The sequence below is a fragment of the Jaculus jaculus genome, chromosome 3, assembly GCF_020740685.1.
Source record: "Jaculus jaculus isolate mJacJac1 chromosome 3, mJacJac1.mat.Y.cur, whole genome shotgun sequence".
NCBI lineage: Eukaryota > Metazoa > Chordata > Mammalia > Rodentia > Dipodidae > Jaculus > Jaculus jaculus.
In genome coordinates, this window is record NC_059104.1 from 85670997 (window position 1) to 85686131 (window position 15135).

Sequence of the window (15135 nt, forward strand, 5' to 3'; positions counted from 1 at the left end):
GCTTTTTCCTTTCCTGTCTGTATGAGTTAGCTAGGCGTGCTGTAACAGAGTTCCACAAAGTCTGTCACACTATAGAAATGCATTCCTTCTCTGGGGGTGAGAAGTTCAGGGTCAGTGGGTACACTTCTGCAGTCAAATGCTCTACCACTGAGCCATACCCCCACAGTGGGTACACTTCTGAAGACTCTGGGAAAGGACTCGTTGAAGGTCAGTCTTCCCCCAACCCCAGCCCTGCACCCTGCCTTGTAGATAGCCATTGACACATTCATGTAGCATTCTCCCTCTTGTGTGACTCTCTCAAAGTCCCCTTTTTATAAAGACACCAGTCACATTGCACTAGGACCCACCCTACTTATGCCTCTGTTTAACTTGACCACCTCTGCAAAGTCCAAAGCTCTCACTTGGAGGTATTGAGATTTAAGTTTCAACATATGAAATGAGGAAGGTGTGCATAGTTCATTCCATAACCCAATTCTAACCCACATTACTGACCTCTGTTATCCTCTAATTTGTCTTGATCTATACTATCAACACCCTACTATCTCAAAGCACTATGCCATAAACTGGTCCTGAGTTCTAGGCTGAGCACAAGCACCAGCTACACCTTTGGCCTTGAATTATCAGTTTACTTCTCTGAGCCTCAGCTTCTGAATCCAAAATGGAGGAAATAACTTCTGCCTTGCCTACTTTGCCAAGCTACTGTGAGCATCTAATGAGACAGTAAATATAACAGCATCATGAAAAAATAAGTATGCCACAAACGGGATGCAGCATCGCAGCAGATTATTAGTAGTAAGAATAAAGGAATCCCAAGGCTCAAACGAGTTCCATCCACAGCCTCTGAGCTGAAAAAAACCGCTCCATTTATAAAGCCATCCTTTTTATTCCTCCCAGGAGGAAATCCCACAGTGTTCCCTACTTGTAGAGCAGTTTCCTGTTTGAATGAATTACAAGTTTCATTCACTCAACAAGCATACCCACCTAATCTAATTGTGCTACTAAACTCATCTGTCTCCATTCTGACCTGGGTTGGGAAGAACTGATCAGTCCTCCCCAAATGTTTTGCATGTATGCGTGTGTGTGTATGTGTGTGTTCATGTGGATGTGTGCACACATGTGTATGCACTTGCATCTGGTAGTCAGAGGTAGACTTTGGGAGCCTTTCTCAGTTGTTCTCCACATTATTTTTGAGGCAGTCTCTCATTGGATATGAAGATCACCAATTCAGCTAGACTAACTAGCCAGTTCTGGGGACCCCCGTCTCCATCTCCCTAGCACAGAGATTACAGGTGCGCGGTTCTGCCTGGTTTTGGCACGGGTGCCGGGGATCTGCACTCAGGTTCGCGTGCTGTGTGGCAAGCCCTTTACTGACTTAGCCATCTCCTCAGCCCCACTCAATATTTTGCGCCCTTTCTTTCAGCCAGCAGATTTTTCCCAAGCCCTTGCCATGGTGTGCTGGAACATGGAAAGGAAGCCCTATGACCCTTTTGTTGCTTACAGCCCAGTACCCCAACCTCAATATCTATTTGGAGAAGACTCCATCATCTTGCAGTTCCAAGCATACATCTGTGACCTGGCTCTCCTGTCCATCTCAGAGCCATGTGACAAAATAAATGGTAGCCTGGTAACCAATTTACCTCATAGAAAGAGATTCCTTCTGTTTCTATCATAGTCTCTCATCTCTCCCCTCATAACCTTGTCTGTTTTACATCTTGAACGTCTTCCCATACCAACACAGTTACTTCCCTCTGCCTCCTCACTCTGTGCATGGCCAGTATCTCTGACCATACTCCATAACCCTTCCCAGCTATGCCTCGAGGTTCTCCTCCCTCCCCAACTCCTGTCCCTGCTGTGGACATCCACATGTGGACTCAATGACTTCTAATTTAGCTCTGCAAATCTCTCCAAAGAGCAACCCATTTTTTTCTTTTTCTTTTTCCTTTTCTTTTCCTCTCTCTCTCTCTCTCTCCCTCTCTCTCTCATGTGTGTGTGTGTGACAAACTAATTCTCATGTCTCCAACCCTCTAGTCTGCTCACTCTCACAGGAATCCTGATGGCTTTTCCCTACTTCTCAGCAAAGACTCATCCAGAAAGCCCTCTCACTTAATACATTTCTGCAGTCTGCTTATTAGTTCCTTGTAAAGCAGCCGCCTAAATAATTAAGACTAACCCACACGTGTCAAATTAAATGAGCCAAATACATTGCAAAATTACCTTGTCCTCAGTTTCTTTTATTAATCAGGGCTTTTGAAAACAATTCTTTTCCTGTTCATTTACAAAATTCAAATATAGCCAGAAAGACTCTTGCTTATAATAACTGTGTGTGCACTCAGACTCTCTTCAGTCACATGGGAGTTGTCCTAGCATGTGACACGTAGCATACAGTAGGTTGGTGATGGAGACAGATACTACAAGTCACTCGTGCTCTGATATTTAGAACTGATACCTTTCCATTTGTCTGAGAGTGCAGGGGGCTCCTGAGAAGACAGCGGGAACATTGGTCAAATGCATCCAGCATCTCCTACCCTCCTTCCTCCATGCTCCCTTGAGCTCTCTTCTGGGCTCATCTTTGAAACTCAACCTACCTTTCTCATTGGGAGCCATCACTGATGTGCTTTCGATGGGATGGACATAAGTCAATGGCAAATATAATAGGAACAGTCAACAACTGTATCATTCTGACAGTGAACAATATGCCTGTCATTCTTATGGGCAGGCTAACTAACTGCCTGTTGTCAGCATGCTAGGGTTTCCATGCAGGCTCCAGCAAGATGCTATTGTTGGCTGGAGCTTCAAGCCTCCTCACAGTTTGTACTTCCTCTGGCCCCTCCTGGCATGCTGCATTGCTGCCTCTTGGAGGTGGTTGTAAAAAAGAATCTACAAATATCGTAAGTAAACATCAAAGGGGCTTTGATCCACACGGCCCTCCACAGAACAGGAGCCCCTGAAGAAAAGGCCAAGGCCTTGGATGGGAGAACTTAACGTCGTCAATTTGAGCGCCTGAGATGTGAGACTGTTTGAAGTGAGGATGGTTTGGCTTGCCTTCAGATGAGTGAGCACCTATGCAGGGGAAGGAAGGGAAGTGGGTGCCTTTGGAAACAGCACCCTCAGACCTACCTCTCTGTTCCTTACTGATAGTCAATAAGCCCCTCTAAAGAATCAGGAGATCAAAGCAGGAGACCTCCCTGGGCTGTGGCATCTTGCCACCACCCGCCATGCTTTGTTTTTCCCTAGGGCACATGTTCGTAAGTTTGACTTGTCTGTGTCTCATGGGCCCTATACTCCTTTTCATACTGCTACCCTCAGAGGGTGGAGCTGAGAATAGAAGTTGGATGGAGAAGCAAGAGGAGGAATGAGCCTACTCAGTCTATCTTCTAACAGCTGAGACACCATCAGGTAGGGGCCCAGAAACACGCCCATGCCATGAAGTGCTGTGACACACCACTCCTTCTCTGAGAGCTGAAGGAGGAAGCAGCCAAGTGCCAGGAATCCTGGCAAGGCCTCAGGCTAGCTGCAGTCATACAACCTCTTCTGGAATAACAACTTATACATTTGTCCAGTTTCGGGCAGCTATCACATTTCTGTGGCATCTACACATATAGATAGAGGTGAGGAGTCAAAAATAAACAGGAGCAGCCACTTAACATTGGTAAGCCTCCATTTTCTCATCTATGTAATAGGAATAGTACTGCCCCATGGGAGGTTGTAGAGGCCAAAAAGAAATGTGGCTATAGAATCTCTTCAAAACTCATGAAGTGCCTAAGAAAATCAGGACTAACAGATAAATCCAGAGTGGAAAGCTTGCCTTCTCATGAGGCATATATACTCCAGTCCAACAATCACACACAATAGGCACTGATTTACAAAATTCTGGGCTAAGGATAAATAAATTTTCTATGACATTTTCTACCTGGAATTACTGTTCTGTCTTGTTTTTCCAGCTAAGGTAAAGTACTGCAGGTTCTGGGTCTCTTAGTTCTACTATCCCCTGTGCCCTGAGTCTATGTTTCATAAGTGTCAGATGATGTGTGGGATAGTGCCTTATGTATGAACAAACAGGACTCTCCATCCACACGCACTCACTCCTTCCAAAAGGTTGAGTGAGTCTCTCTATCCCTCCCTCACCTGTGTCTTCCCCAAATTTGTCCACTAATTTCTTCATCGTGGTTCATATACTGTGTCTGGTCACACTTTCTCACCCTGGACACTACCAGCTAGTCAGTCTCTTCTTTGGTTTGTCTGGCCACTATCCCAGAGGAATCTGGGCTAAGTCCCCAAGCCTAGACCATAAAAGACTCCAGTTTCCCAAAATAATGGTTATGAATGTGGATTCTGGAGCCAGACTGTCCAGCTTCAAAATCCTGACTCTACCACCTGCTAGTGCTTTCATCTAAGGCTGCTAACTTAGCTGTAAGGGGGAATGATATGAAATGGAAAACATGGCTGGAGAGATGGCTTAGTGGTTAAGCGCTGCCTGTGAAGCCTAATGACCCTGGTTCATGGCTTGATTCCCTAGGACCCACATTAGTCAGATGCACAAGAGGGTGCACACGTCTGGAGTTCGTTTGCAGTGGCTGGAGGCCCTGGCGCACCCATTCTCTCCCCCCCCCTCCTTTCTCTCTCTGTCACTCTCAAATAAATAAATAAAATAACAAAAAATTTTAAATGGAAAACATAATGGTATACACCTCACATGATGCTGTGGGGATCTGAAGAATTATTGACTATCAGTCATGCCTAGAATGTGGTAAATGCTATAGAAGTAATTGTTAAGAAGATAAGTGACCCTGTTTATGTAATTGTTAAGAAGATAAATGACCCTGTTTACCTGCACACACACACATGACCTATTCTCAACTCCCCCACCTGTACTTTTTTTTTTTTCAGAGCTGGGCCTCCAGAAGAGAGGATGCTGTCTGGTGCTGGGCTACATGGCCAAGGACAAGTTTCGAAGAATGAATGAAGGTCAGCGACAACATTTCCACATTGTGAAGGTCATATGGGGGGAGGAAGCTATGCCTGACAACTGTGGTGCAGATGAACTCAGACAAGGGGCCTGGGACATCTCAGGAAGGAGACAAGACAGCTAGGCTTAACTGCCATTAAGCGGTTGACACAGGGAAGAACAGCTGAGGCCTGAAGCACAGGACGCTGACCAGCATTTTCCCTTCTCCCTCTATGTTCTCTATGCCTCTCCCTCTCTCTTCCCAATCTTTGCTCCCACACCCACAAACCTTGCCCACTTAAATCTGCTTCTATTATCTTTCTAACCCAAAGTTCTCTCTGCTTCTCCTGAATCATTCCTATTGTTTGACTGTCTACTGAATACACAGCTCCTTCCAGGGTATTCAAGAGAAGCCTAAAGAATAAGCAATGTGACATTCCAAAGAGCTTGCACTTGGAAATCTCTTCCTTCCCCACCCCACCGGCTGCCCACGCCCTCCCAACCATGAACCACTCTGCTTCACACTTGCACTGGGTCTTTGCTAAGGCCACCTGATTCACAGGGGACTGAGGAAAGCTACTGAGTCTGACACGGAGGGTGGGATGCAGAAGGAGTGCTGTCACTTACGGGCCTGTTGTAATAAAGAACAAATCCTCCCCATCCCCAGCCATCTGTCTCCATGCAGCTAATAACCCTCTTCATCAGATGCCACAGACTGTTTGTCAGGATTCAAAAGTAGATAAACAATGGCTGGGGATGCCATCTATTCTTTAAAGTCAGACAATGAAGCCTTTTTGGCTTCCCACCAGCCCAGCTTGCTGTGAGCTGAGCCCCTCCCTCCCAATGCATGGAGCCCCTGGGACCTAGCTCCCACTCCAGGTAAGGAGGCAATCCATCTCTACCACCTGCCACAGGTGAGAATGTATTAAGTTCCAGTACCTCTTCTTATGATCCACATCTAACGCTCCTCCCACCCCAATGTCTATGACACCCACACCCCGCGTGTGTCCTACACTGGAACCCGTGTGGGTCAGTTATGGACCCATCACCCACACCCATCATGACAATAGTCTAATAAGAGTTAGGTCAGCATAAGTAAGCCCAGGAAGCGCTCAGCTCTCAAGAAAGCAGCTGCTTCCAAAAGTCACTTATCCTTTGTAGGAGCCTCATAGCTGAGCACAGCCAGGAGTGTGGGCTGCCCATCAATCTCCTCCATTGACTTTTTTCTCTTTCTTTCTCAGTCCCCCTCCCTTCCCACCACCGCTGCGTTGATGAGAGTGGTAGGCAGTAACTTCTAATTTGTGGGAACTGACAGCGTGCCTCTGTCCGTGGTGCTGAATAGACATGTTCTCTTACTGGAGATGCTCATTAGAGAAGCCGAATCAAAGTTTGTAGGGATTTGGGGAGCCAAAAGCCCAGGAGCTGGGCCGGATTTGCAACTTGAAGCTCCAGGTGTCTGACCTTATCTTCTAGGTGGCCACAGAGATGAAGAAAGGGGTGGTGAGCAAGCTGAGCCAAGATATGTGATGAACTACAAGTCACAACTAACAAAATGGGGACAGGCTAGGAGGAGGGTAAGACGGTGGGGCAGAAGACGTGTACAGGGGATTGACTCTCCCTCTGGAGGGGTCGAAGCCCATAAAATGAAGAGGAGGGAGGATCCTATCTCTGTTATAGACAATCTTGATTTTTTAAAGACACATAGTACATTTTCTCTCTTTCTAAAGCTCACATGTCATTTAAAAAAGCATGTGAGAGTCGGTCAGAGACATTCTTTACTTGGGAGTACTTAAACTCCAAACCATCTGCAGATAAGGAAAGACAACTACAAGTAAAGGGGCTGTTTTATACCTTATACTTATCTTATATCATACTCAAAATAATTGTAACTCCAACATATTAATAATTGAACTGAAATGGTAGCCATGGTGTTGACCAAAGAACAGAAATATCTGCCCATGTCACACAACATATCTTAGCACAAGTTAAACAATTGGTAAAATGGTAGAAAAAAAATTATTCTTCTCCAAGTTGCAGGAATTAGTGAGGTATTGGAACAATTAGCTGCTTCTTCCACTAGAGATAAGATGATCATTTAATTTTCATTCCAGAATAAATATTAAAAACCTACTTTGTAAGATTAAAGCATATTTGTTTTGTTTAACAGTATCTAATAGGGTGTCTGTCACCCAGGGAGAAGCGACCCTCTATTTCATTTGTGTCCCTGTTAATTTGGTATCATTTTGTTTTCTTCTCCCTCCACTACTCCCCCCTCATCACTATATTCCCAAAAAAAAAATAACAGCTTGAGAAGAAGCAAGAGGAAAATAATGAATGAAAAAGAGCTTTATAGATCTGGGGTTTATCATAAGTTAGAGTAATCTCAATTGGCGCTGTTAAGCTGCACAAAGCAATAAAAAGAAAATGCTATTCAAAGATCATTTAAGGAAGCATGTGATAGTCAATGAGAAACTCATCTATTTGGGAAGCCTCATAGCTTCACAGAGAGAATCTGCTGCACTTGCAGGAATGTGGAGTGTTGGTAATGTGGGGTGTGTGTGTGTGTGTGTGTGTGTGTGTATTCTCTCCTGTTTGCTCTCAACACATCTGGGTATCCAATGGAGATATTAGCAAGAATCAGCAAAGGGCAGAGATAGGGATGGAAGGAATAAACACATGCTAGGCACAGGATGTCAGATTTGTCTGAAATTATCTTCGTGTGATTAAGAACACAGTGTTTTAAAGGAACTTCTGGAAGGAGATCATCTATTTATTCATCAAACATTCATTGAATACCATAAAAATGATACGCATTTTTCATAATAAGTGTCAGACTCCATTACAAGCACTGGAGCTGTAAAAGTGAATAAGACATAGTCCCTGCCCTTAAGGAGCTCACAATAAAAACACCTCCACAAAGAGCTCCTGTTCACACCCCTCTGGGATGAGAACCCCTCTTCCCCCACCACATGCTCACAGTAGCTGCCAGTCTGTGTTCTTTGTGGCAAATGTCACTGCTCACTTGTGTCTTGTCAGCCCTACCTAGAGAGCTAGCTGTGGAAGGATGAGCACCTCACTTTCTTCTTGCTCTCTGTCCCTGGGCCTCAGCCGTCTGTCACACATGTAGGAAGGTTGATCATTATTTGAGTATTAATTAATTAACTAATAGAGGCTGTGAGTGACAATAGAGGACTGTACAAAGTCACTCACAGGATTCAGGTGGGTTTTGAGTGGGGTTCATCAGGCATAGCCTTTCACAAAGTGAGTCTCCACATCTTCAGCAATGTCCTAAGTGGTAGGCGCTCCTTCAATTTCTGGGCCAGAGCCCCTTTCTGGAAGGCCAAGACTGAGGCAGTTCAGCAGAGCTGAAGGTCTGGAAGCAATTCTTGCTTAGAGAGAAGCAAAGAGAGACCTGGAGTCAGTGGCATGGGTCTCTGGGTATCCAGAAAGTTCTATGAGGCTCCCCTTGAAAATGAAAATGAGAAAGAACTCTTAGACAGAGGAAGCCTTGCCTCTCCACCAGCCCTTGTTGCCAAGGTGGGCCTGTACAGGTGGGCTCCTTTGCACAGGAATGCCCTCTCTGGCTATAAAAAGGGTGTGTAGGGAGGTATCAAACAGATATCCAGAGCATTCAGAATCACAGTGTCTGGCTGTTTTTCTCAACTCAGTGAAGGGAAAACAATGATGCCTCCCAGCACTGTCCCTTTCATCTTCCCAGGAAGAACCACTGGAGAGTGATTGGCCAAGGCAGCTGATGTTGACTGTAGTCTCTGACCTCCTGGGAAGGAGCCAGAGCACCAGAAATTGTTATACAGACAGCTAAGCCCCTCCAGGTCCTTTTATAGTCTAAGGTCTTAGGGACACCATCTTGCTAGCCCAGGATCTGTGATCAATATGCCCCAACCATGGCATCTGTCCTCACCTCTCAGTCTTATGTTTGAGGATAGGAACCCAGTTATCTTCAACAGCCCTGAAGTTCTCCATGATGATGTGTGACCCTATTCTCTCTGGTATGAGTCTAAAACTTCTTCTACCCCCTCTCTTCTAATAGTGATGCTAAGAAAGAGCTGCCCCACAGGTGGGACAACTAAGAACAGCTGTCCTGCTAGGTCTCTGGACACCTAGAATTCAACCTTGAATAAGATCACCTGTAAGGCTCTAAGATGTGATAATACAAAACTCTGACTTAGCTCCCAATATGCTGCCCACACTTTACTCTTACCACCCATCTAGTAAGGTCTCATGCTCTGGTCACCAAAGGAGCCTGTGCTAAGATGGCTGCTTTTGCTGGCCTACTCCAAAGGCAGTTCTGGGTTTCTTCCTCCAGCCCATCTTCACAGGGCTGATGCAGGCCCTGGTCACATGTAGGCTGGATGGCATCAAGACAGTCCAGCGGGGCTGCAAATGTGTTCTACTTTCATTAGAGCACAGATTAGGTGACCTAGGACCTCAACAGGAAGTCCTGACCCTGGGAAGAATGAATCTCCATGGTGTGGGCAGCTGGCCCCACTCAGACAGATGCGGCCAGTCTGGCTCACACAAAGGGTGTGCAATCATTTTCCTGAGAGTGCTCCTCAGTGCCTGCCAGAGCTCCTGGGATGCTGGCTAATACTGTCATTTTGTTAGTTGGGGCTTTGGGGTATGTTTTTTTCTTCTTCTTCTTATTTCATTTTTCTTCCTGATGTGTTTTCCTCCACTGGGGCTACAAAGCTGGTTATTTGTACAACGTCCCTGTTTATTATTTATGGCAAGACTCAGGTTTCCAGGGCATTTTATGATTGTTATTTAATTCACTCAGCATCTAGGAACGGGAGACCAGCTATTTCCATTCTCCTGCCACAATCTGATGGAAGATTCTAGAGCTTTGTCCCAGACCAATTCCTGCAGCCACCATCCCTACCAGGGATGTGTTTATCTAAGGCTGGATAGCCTCCATAGCTACATTGCCTTCCAAGTGACTTTGTAAACTTCTCCTTGTCACCCATTGATATCCAGTCCTTATCATGTCCTAGGGATTTCACCTTCTGGGTGTCTACTGAGTCCTCCTACCTCCCTCATGTCCCCCCAGCCCAGCCCATCTTCACAAATACACACACTGTCAAGGTCATGTTTCTTTTAAAGTGAACACATTTTTAAATTTCTATTTTTATTTCTTTGTGTGAGAGAGAAATAAGCAGATAGAGAGAGAGGGAATGAGTACTCTGGGGCCTCCAGCCACTGCAAACAAACTCCAGATGCATGTTCCCCTTTGTGCACCTGGCTTACATGGGTCCTGGAAAATTGAAGCTGGATCCTTTGGCTTTGCAGGCAAGTGCCTTAACCACTAAGCAATCTCTCCAGCCCCCAATGCCATGGTTTATTTTTGGTTTTTTATTAATTTGAGAGCAACAGACAGAGAGAGAAAGTGGCAGATAGAAAGAGAGAATGGGTGTGCCAGGGCTTCCAGCCACTGCAAACAAACTCCAGACACGTGCGCCCCCTTGTGCATCTGGCTAACATGGGTCCTGGGGAATTGAGCCTTGAACCGGGGTCCTTAGGCTTCACAGGCAAGCGCTTAACCGCTAAGCCATCTCTCTAGCCCCAATGCCATGTTTTAAAAGCAAACTTGGAAATGTCCTCTGAAAAATATTCTAATGCTTTTCTATTGATTATAAGAAAAATACTGAAGTCTTTATTTTTTAAAGGCTCCAAACAGTTGGGTTCCTGCCCACCTCTGGAGCCATATCTTTCCCTTTAACACTCAGTTGTCCAGCCATGACCCTTCTTTCTGCTCCTCAGGGATGGTATTATCCCATCTACACAGGGCCTTTGTGGTATCCCCAGTTTCTCCTCTTGGGACATATGTCACACTGATCACATGAACCTTCCAACTCTGCATGATAATTCCTGCCCATCCTTCAGACCCCAGCTTGAGTATCTTCCCCACCGAAGCCTCCTATGATATGCCCTTAGTCTAGATCAAGTTTCTGTACTGTATGCTCGAGTAGACACACATCTCTGCCTTTGGGGCTCCTGAGCTCTGTTGGTGCATGCTAGTTCACAGTGTAGTTGCTTCTCTCAGGGTTGTCCTCTCTCCCAGTCAATAAGCTGTATGAGCTCTGTTGTATTCCAGGAGCCTAGATTAGTGTTTGCGCAGAATGGACAGGGGCAGACTAGTAAAGACATGGGCGGCCTGTGGCACTGGACAGTTCCCTCAAGATGCTAGGACAGAGGAACCTGACTCAGGAAGGGCATGAGTCGTACCTAGACAACATAGTCAGAAGGACTTGAACCCCTTTCAGTGAAGCCTGAGATAATACAGTTGGGTGGATCAATCAGGAAAAACTGCCCACTGCAAAAAGGTTGGATGTGTGCTTTGAAAGAGACAAGCAGAAAAAAACCTCTGAGGAGAGGAAAGGAAGTGGGTTCATTAGACAGTGACAAGAACAGACATAGAAAGGAAGCTATACCCTCCAATGGCCCAGGACTGCTCCAGGTTCAGACGCTCTAGAGGCTACACTGTGCTCTGTCCTCCACAGACTTGCTGTCTACTTGGAAAGACTAGATACATATACTTCACATGGTTGTTTTGTAGTGGGTTTGAGTTGATTTGAGTTTTTTCATTTAACATTGTGACTCGTATCTCTCATGGCCAAACCCTGTGGCTTGAAAGTCAGGAAAGTCTAGGTTCGAATCCCAGGTCCAGTCATCCCAGGTTCATAAGGCCAAACCGGACCAAGGGCCTCATGACCTGCATGATCAGGGCTTCTTAAATTGCTTCCACTTATGATTCCTTTAACCTCAGAAATTTGTATGTGATTGCATATAGAAAGGTATTTAAATCACTTACATGACTCTAGGTATCTAGGTATCCAAGTCAAACATTAACTGATAATAAATCATAAAGAAATTTATTTTAACAAATCTTTGCTACACACATTTTACAAAAGCAATTTGCATACTATTGAGATGGATGTGCTTATTTTTATATAAAGAATGGAATTTTGGCTGAATATTTGTTACTGCTGGACATAAAGCATTTTCAACATTTTTCAGGGCTGATCGATAACCATCAATGCTGAGGATGGCACTTTACATAAATACATAGCACAAGATGGCAGATGTATGCTTAAGGCCATCTCAGAAATTGTTGGAATTCTGTCCTAATCCCAAGGCAGAACTCATTGATGTGTTGTTATAGTTGTTGTTGTTTCTAATGAAACTCAAGTCAGCAATTCAAACAGTAAAATGCAATCCAAAGTTATACAAATTTGATACTTACATGTTGAAAAATGGTAGTCGGTTGGAAAATATTAAAAGTCTTTGTTTTCCATACCTAAATAATTGTTTCCTTTTAAGAGCAAAAACCTCTGTATGCCCAGGAAAAGCATTGTAGTTTACAGTGTACAGTAGTCTTGAATCTGAGCTGAGGTGTTTCAGGTGGTGGGCCATGGGGTTGGGAGGCATGACAGCATACACTGTGCAAAGTTTACATGTTGAGGCTCAAGAGCCAAAGCTGTAGCAAAGTCATGCTTTGCAGCATGGGTCTGCACTGCTAGAAACACCCCAGCGTCATTATGCATTTGATTTTGAATTAACTGTTGGTCATGCTACAATCACAAACTTTTTACTGTTGCCAAATTTTTGTGATCCTCACATTGAGTTAAGCAGCCCCCTATGGCATCATGACCCACAGTTTAAAAAGCCGAGTTCTAAGCCGGGGGTGGTGGCACACTCCTTTGATCCCAGCACTAGGGAGGCAGAGGTAGGAGGATCACCATGAGTTCAAGGCCACTGTAAGACTACATGGTGAATTTCAGGTCAGCCTGGACTAGAGTGAGACCCTACCTTGAAAAACAAAAAAAAAAAAGAAAAAAGAAAAAAAGAAAAGAAAAAGAAAAAATGCTGAGTTCTAGTTCATACCCTCTTCTGCCAACTCAACATCCCTGTCCAGAATCAAAGGACAGAACAACTTGGTGAATCCAGTGGAACTGGGTACTCATGATTCACCACCATATATCCAGTTCCTTCTTTCTGCTTGGCACAGTGCCAGCCCCATGGCATGTGAAGGCAGTCCCTGCTCCCACAGGTATCAAGCACATGCATTATTATAATAGTGTCACAAGGACCTTTATCAGGTACGTATAAGGAGTATGACAACAGAGAAGGTGGATCCAGTCAGGCTGTGGCCAAGCATGCAGCATTCAGGGTGGCTTCTTGAAGAATGTGATGTCACCTTTTCTTATTAGAGGACCTTACAGCCTATTCTTTAATCCCTCCAAAGACAGAAAACTCAGTCCTGCCAATGTCATTGGCAGCTTCTCATTCAGGCTCTCACAAAGGGGTTCCAAACACAACACCCTTTCAACCCAGAGTCTTCATCCTAAGCATTCCAAGTGCACTCGTGTCAAGAGGGATAAACACTCTGGGTGGCAGCCACTGGCAAGATTGTTCCCCTGAGGAGGCCTCCTCTCACTGCTTCTCCATCCTCATCCACTCTCCAAGATGCATCATTGAATTCACTGGATGCTAAGACCCTCACTCCAGCCCCCTCCCAGAGTCTGCAGAGGCATAGTGGAGTGGGAATAAATGAGAATGCTTAATGGCCTATGGTGCCATAAAGTTTCTAAAGATGTGCACTGGAACAAGCAGGTTCAGGCTAGGATGAATTCCCTGGGGTTTCATCAGAGGAAAGTCAATAAAACCTGAAGAAACTGGCCCCATCTGCACAGAGTGATCACATCATGTCACAGCACTGGGCCCAGCACTATGGAAGCAGCAACCAGGTAGCTGTGCTTCCCCCTACTCCATCTGCTTCTTGCCTGTGCCTTCCCTTCTGAAATGTATTTGTTTCTATGGAAACAGTGTTGTTACTGGGATGGGAGGAGTTTAATGACATTCAGAAGAACGAAATCAAGTCCATTTATATAATGGTTTGAAATACACATAATGGCCTATGGAATATAGGACATGGTGACAGTTTCAGTAACTATGTACAGAGTGTGGGATAAATAGAGCAATGGAATAGTCTCCACCTCTGAGTCAAATGGACCAGGAATAAGCACATGTCTTAGTAGTAAAGAGTGGCACTTCTCGACCGTTATTCATGAAAGGATCCCAGAACCCCTCACAAGCCACTGTCCTCTCATCGAGGAAGAGCACTAGGCCATGGCAAATCTACACCTGACAAGGTGTGACTGAGAAGAGGGTGGGGCATATACAGAGGTGAGGGTGTGGCTGCAGATGTCCCACACTTAGAAGGGGACAGGCCTTCCTTCCTGTCACCTCTCAAGCTGCCACTTGGGCCAGCCTGCTGTGTTCACTGCACTGATGGGGGACACTCCTCTCTTCTTGTGACTCTTACAGCTACTTGATTCCTGGGCACAGCCACTACCTGTGTGTGTTGTGCTGTGAGAGACATGAAGGATGTCCTTATCTTGGCCCAGTTCCTCCAGAAGCATATTGTTGCAGTCAGGTCCACATTGCTGGTAGAAATCACCCATCCAAGAGCAACTTGTGGGGAAAAAAAAGAGGTTTATTTTGGCTTACCGACTCGAAGGGAAGCTCCATGATGGAAGGGAAAACTATGGCATGAGAAGAGGATGGACATCACCCCCTGGCCAACATAAGGTGGACCATAGCAACAGGAGAGTGTGCCAAACACTGGCAAGAGGAGACTGGCTATAACACCCAAAAGCCCACCCCCAACAATACACTGCCTCCATGAGGTGATAATTCCCAAATCTCCATCAGCTGGGAACCTAGCATTCAGAACACCTAAGTTTATGGGGGACACCTGAATCAAACCACCATAAATATCCTGAGCAAAGACTTGAGTGTGACATTCATCCACAGGTTCCCACAGAGGGAACTGACGTGGGAGATGGAGCCAAAACAGGGTGTCATCCCGACTGCTGTTGACAGCCAAGGCCTAATCCCATGGGAACTCGGAGAAATGTGATAGAATACATGCCTCAAAGTCAGATCACACAAGGGGTGAGCCATTCACATACCAGATTTTAGGAGAATGGGCTGAGGACTGTTTGGGGTACACACATTCAGGGGGGTGGACATCTTAGCTTACTGTACCACTGGCTTGCTCAACAAGAGCATGAAAGGACTCTGTAGCCTAAGAGAGATGCCCCAGGAACAGGTGGCCCTGACAGAGATGAATACAGCCACATAGGTGGACTAGAATCCAACAGGAAGCC

The 15135-nt window shown here is 45.4% G+C and overlaps 1 protein-coding gene across 7 annotated transcripts in view; it reads left to right on the forward strand.

Annotated features, from left to right (window-relative positions):
- Nucleotides 1–15135, forward strand: part of Kirrel3 (kirre like nephrin family adhesion molecule 3) — a 615828-nt gene that overhangs the window by 476276 nt on the left and 124417 nt on the right. For all 7 annotated transcript variants that reach the window (XM_045145244.1, XM_045145243.1, XM_045145247.1 and 4 more), the window contains exon 2: nt 4888–4965. In XM_045145244.1, coding sequence (XP_045001179.1) covers nt 4888–4965 — 78 coding nt within the window. The remainder of the gene's footprint in view (nt 1–4887; nt 4966–15135) is intronic.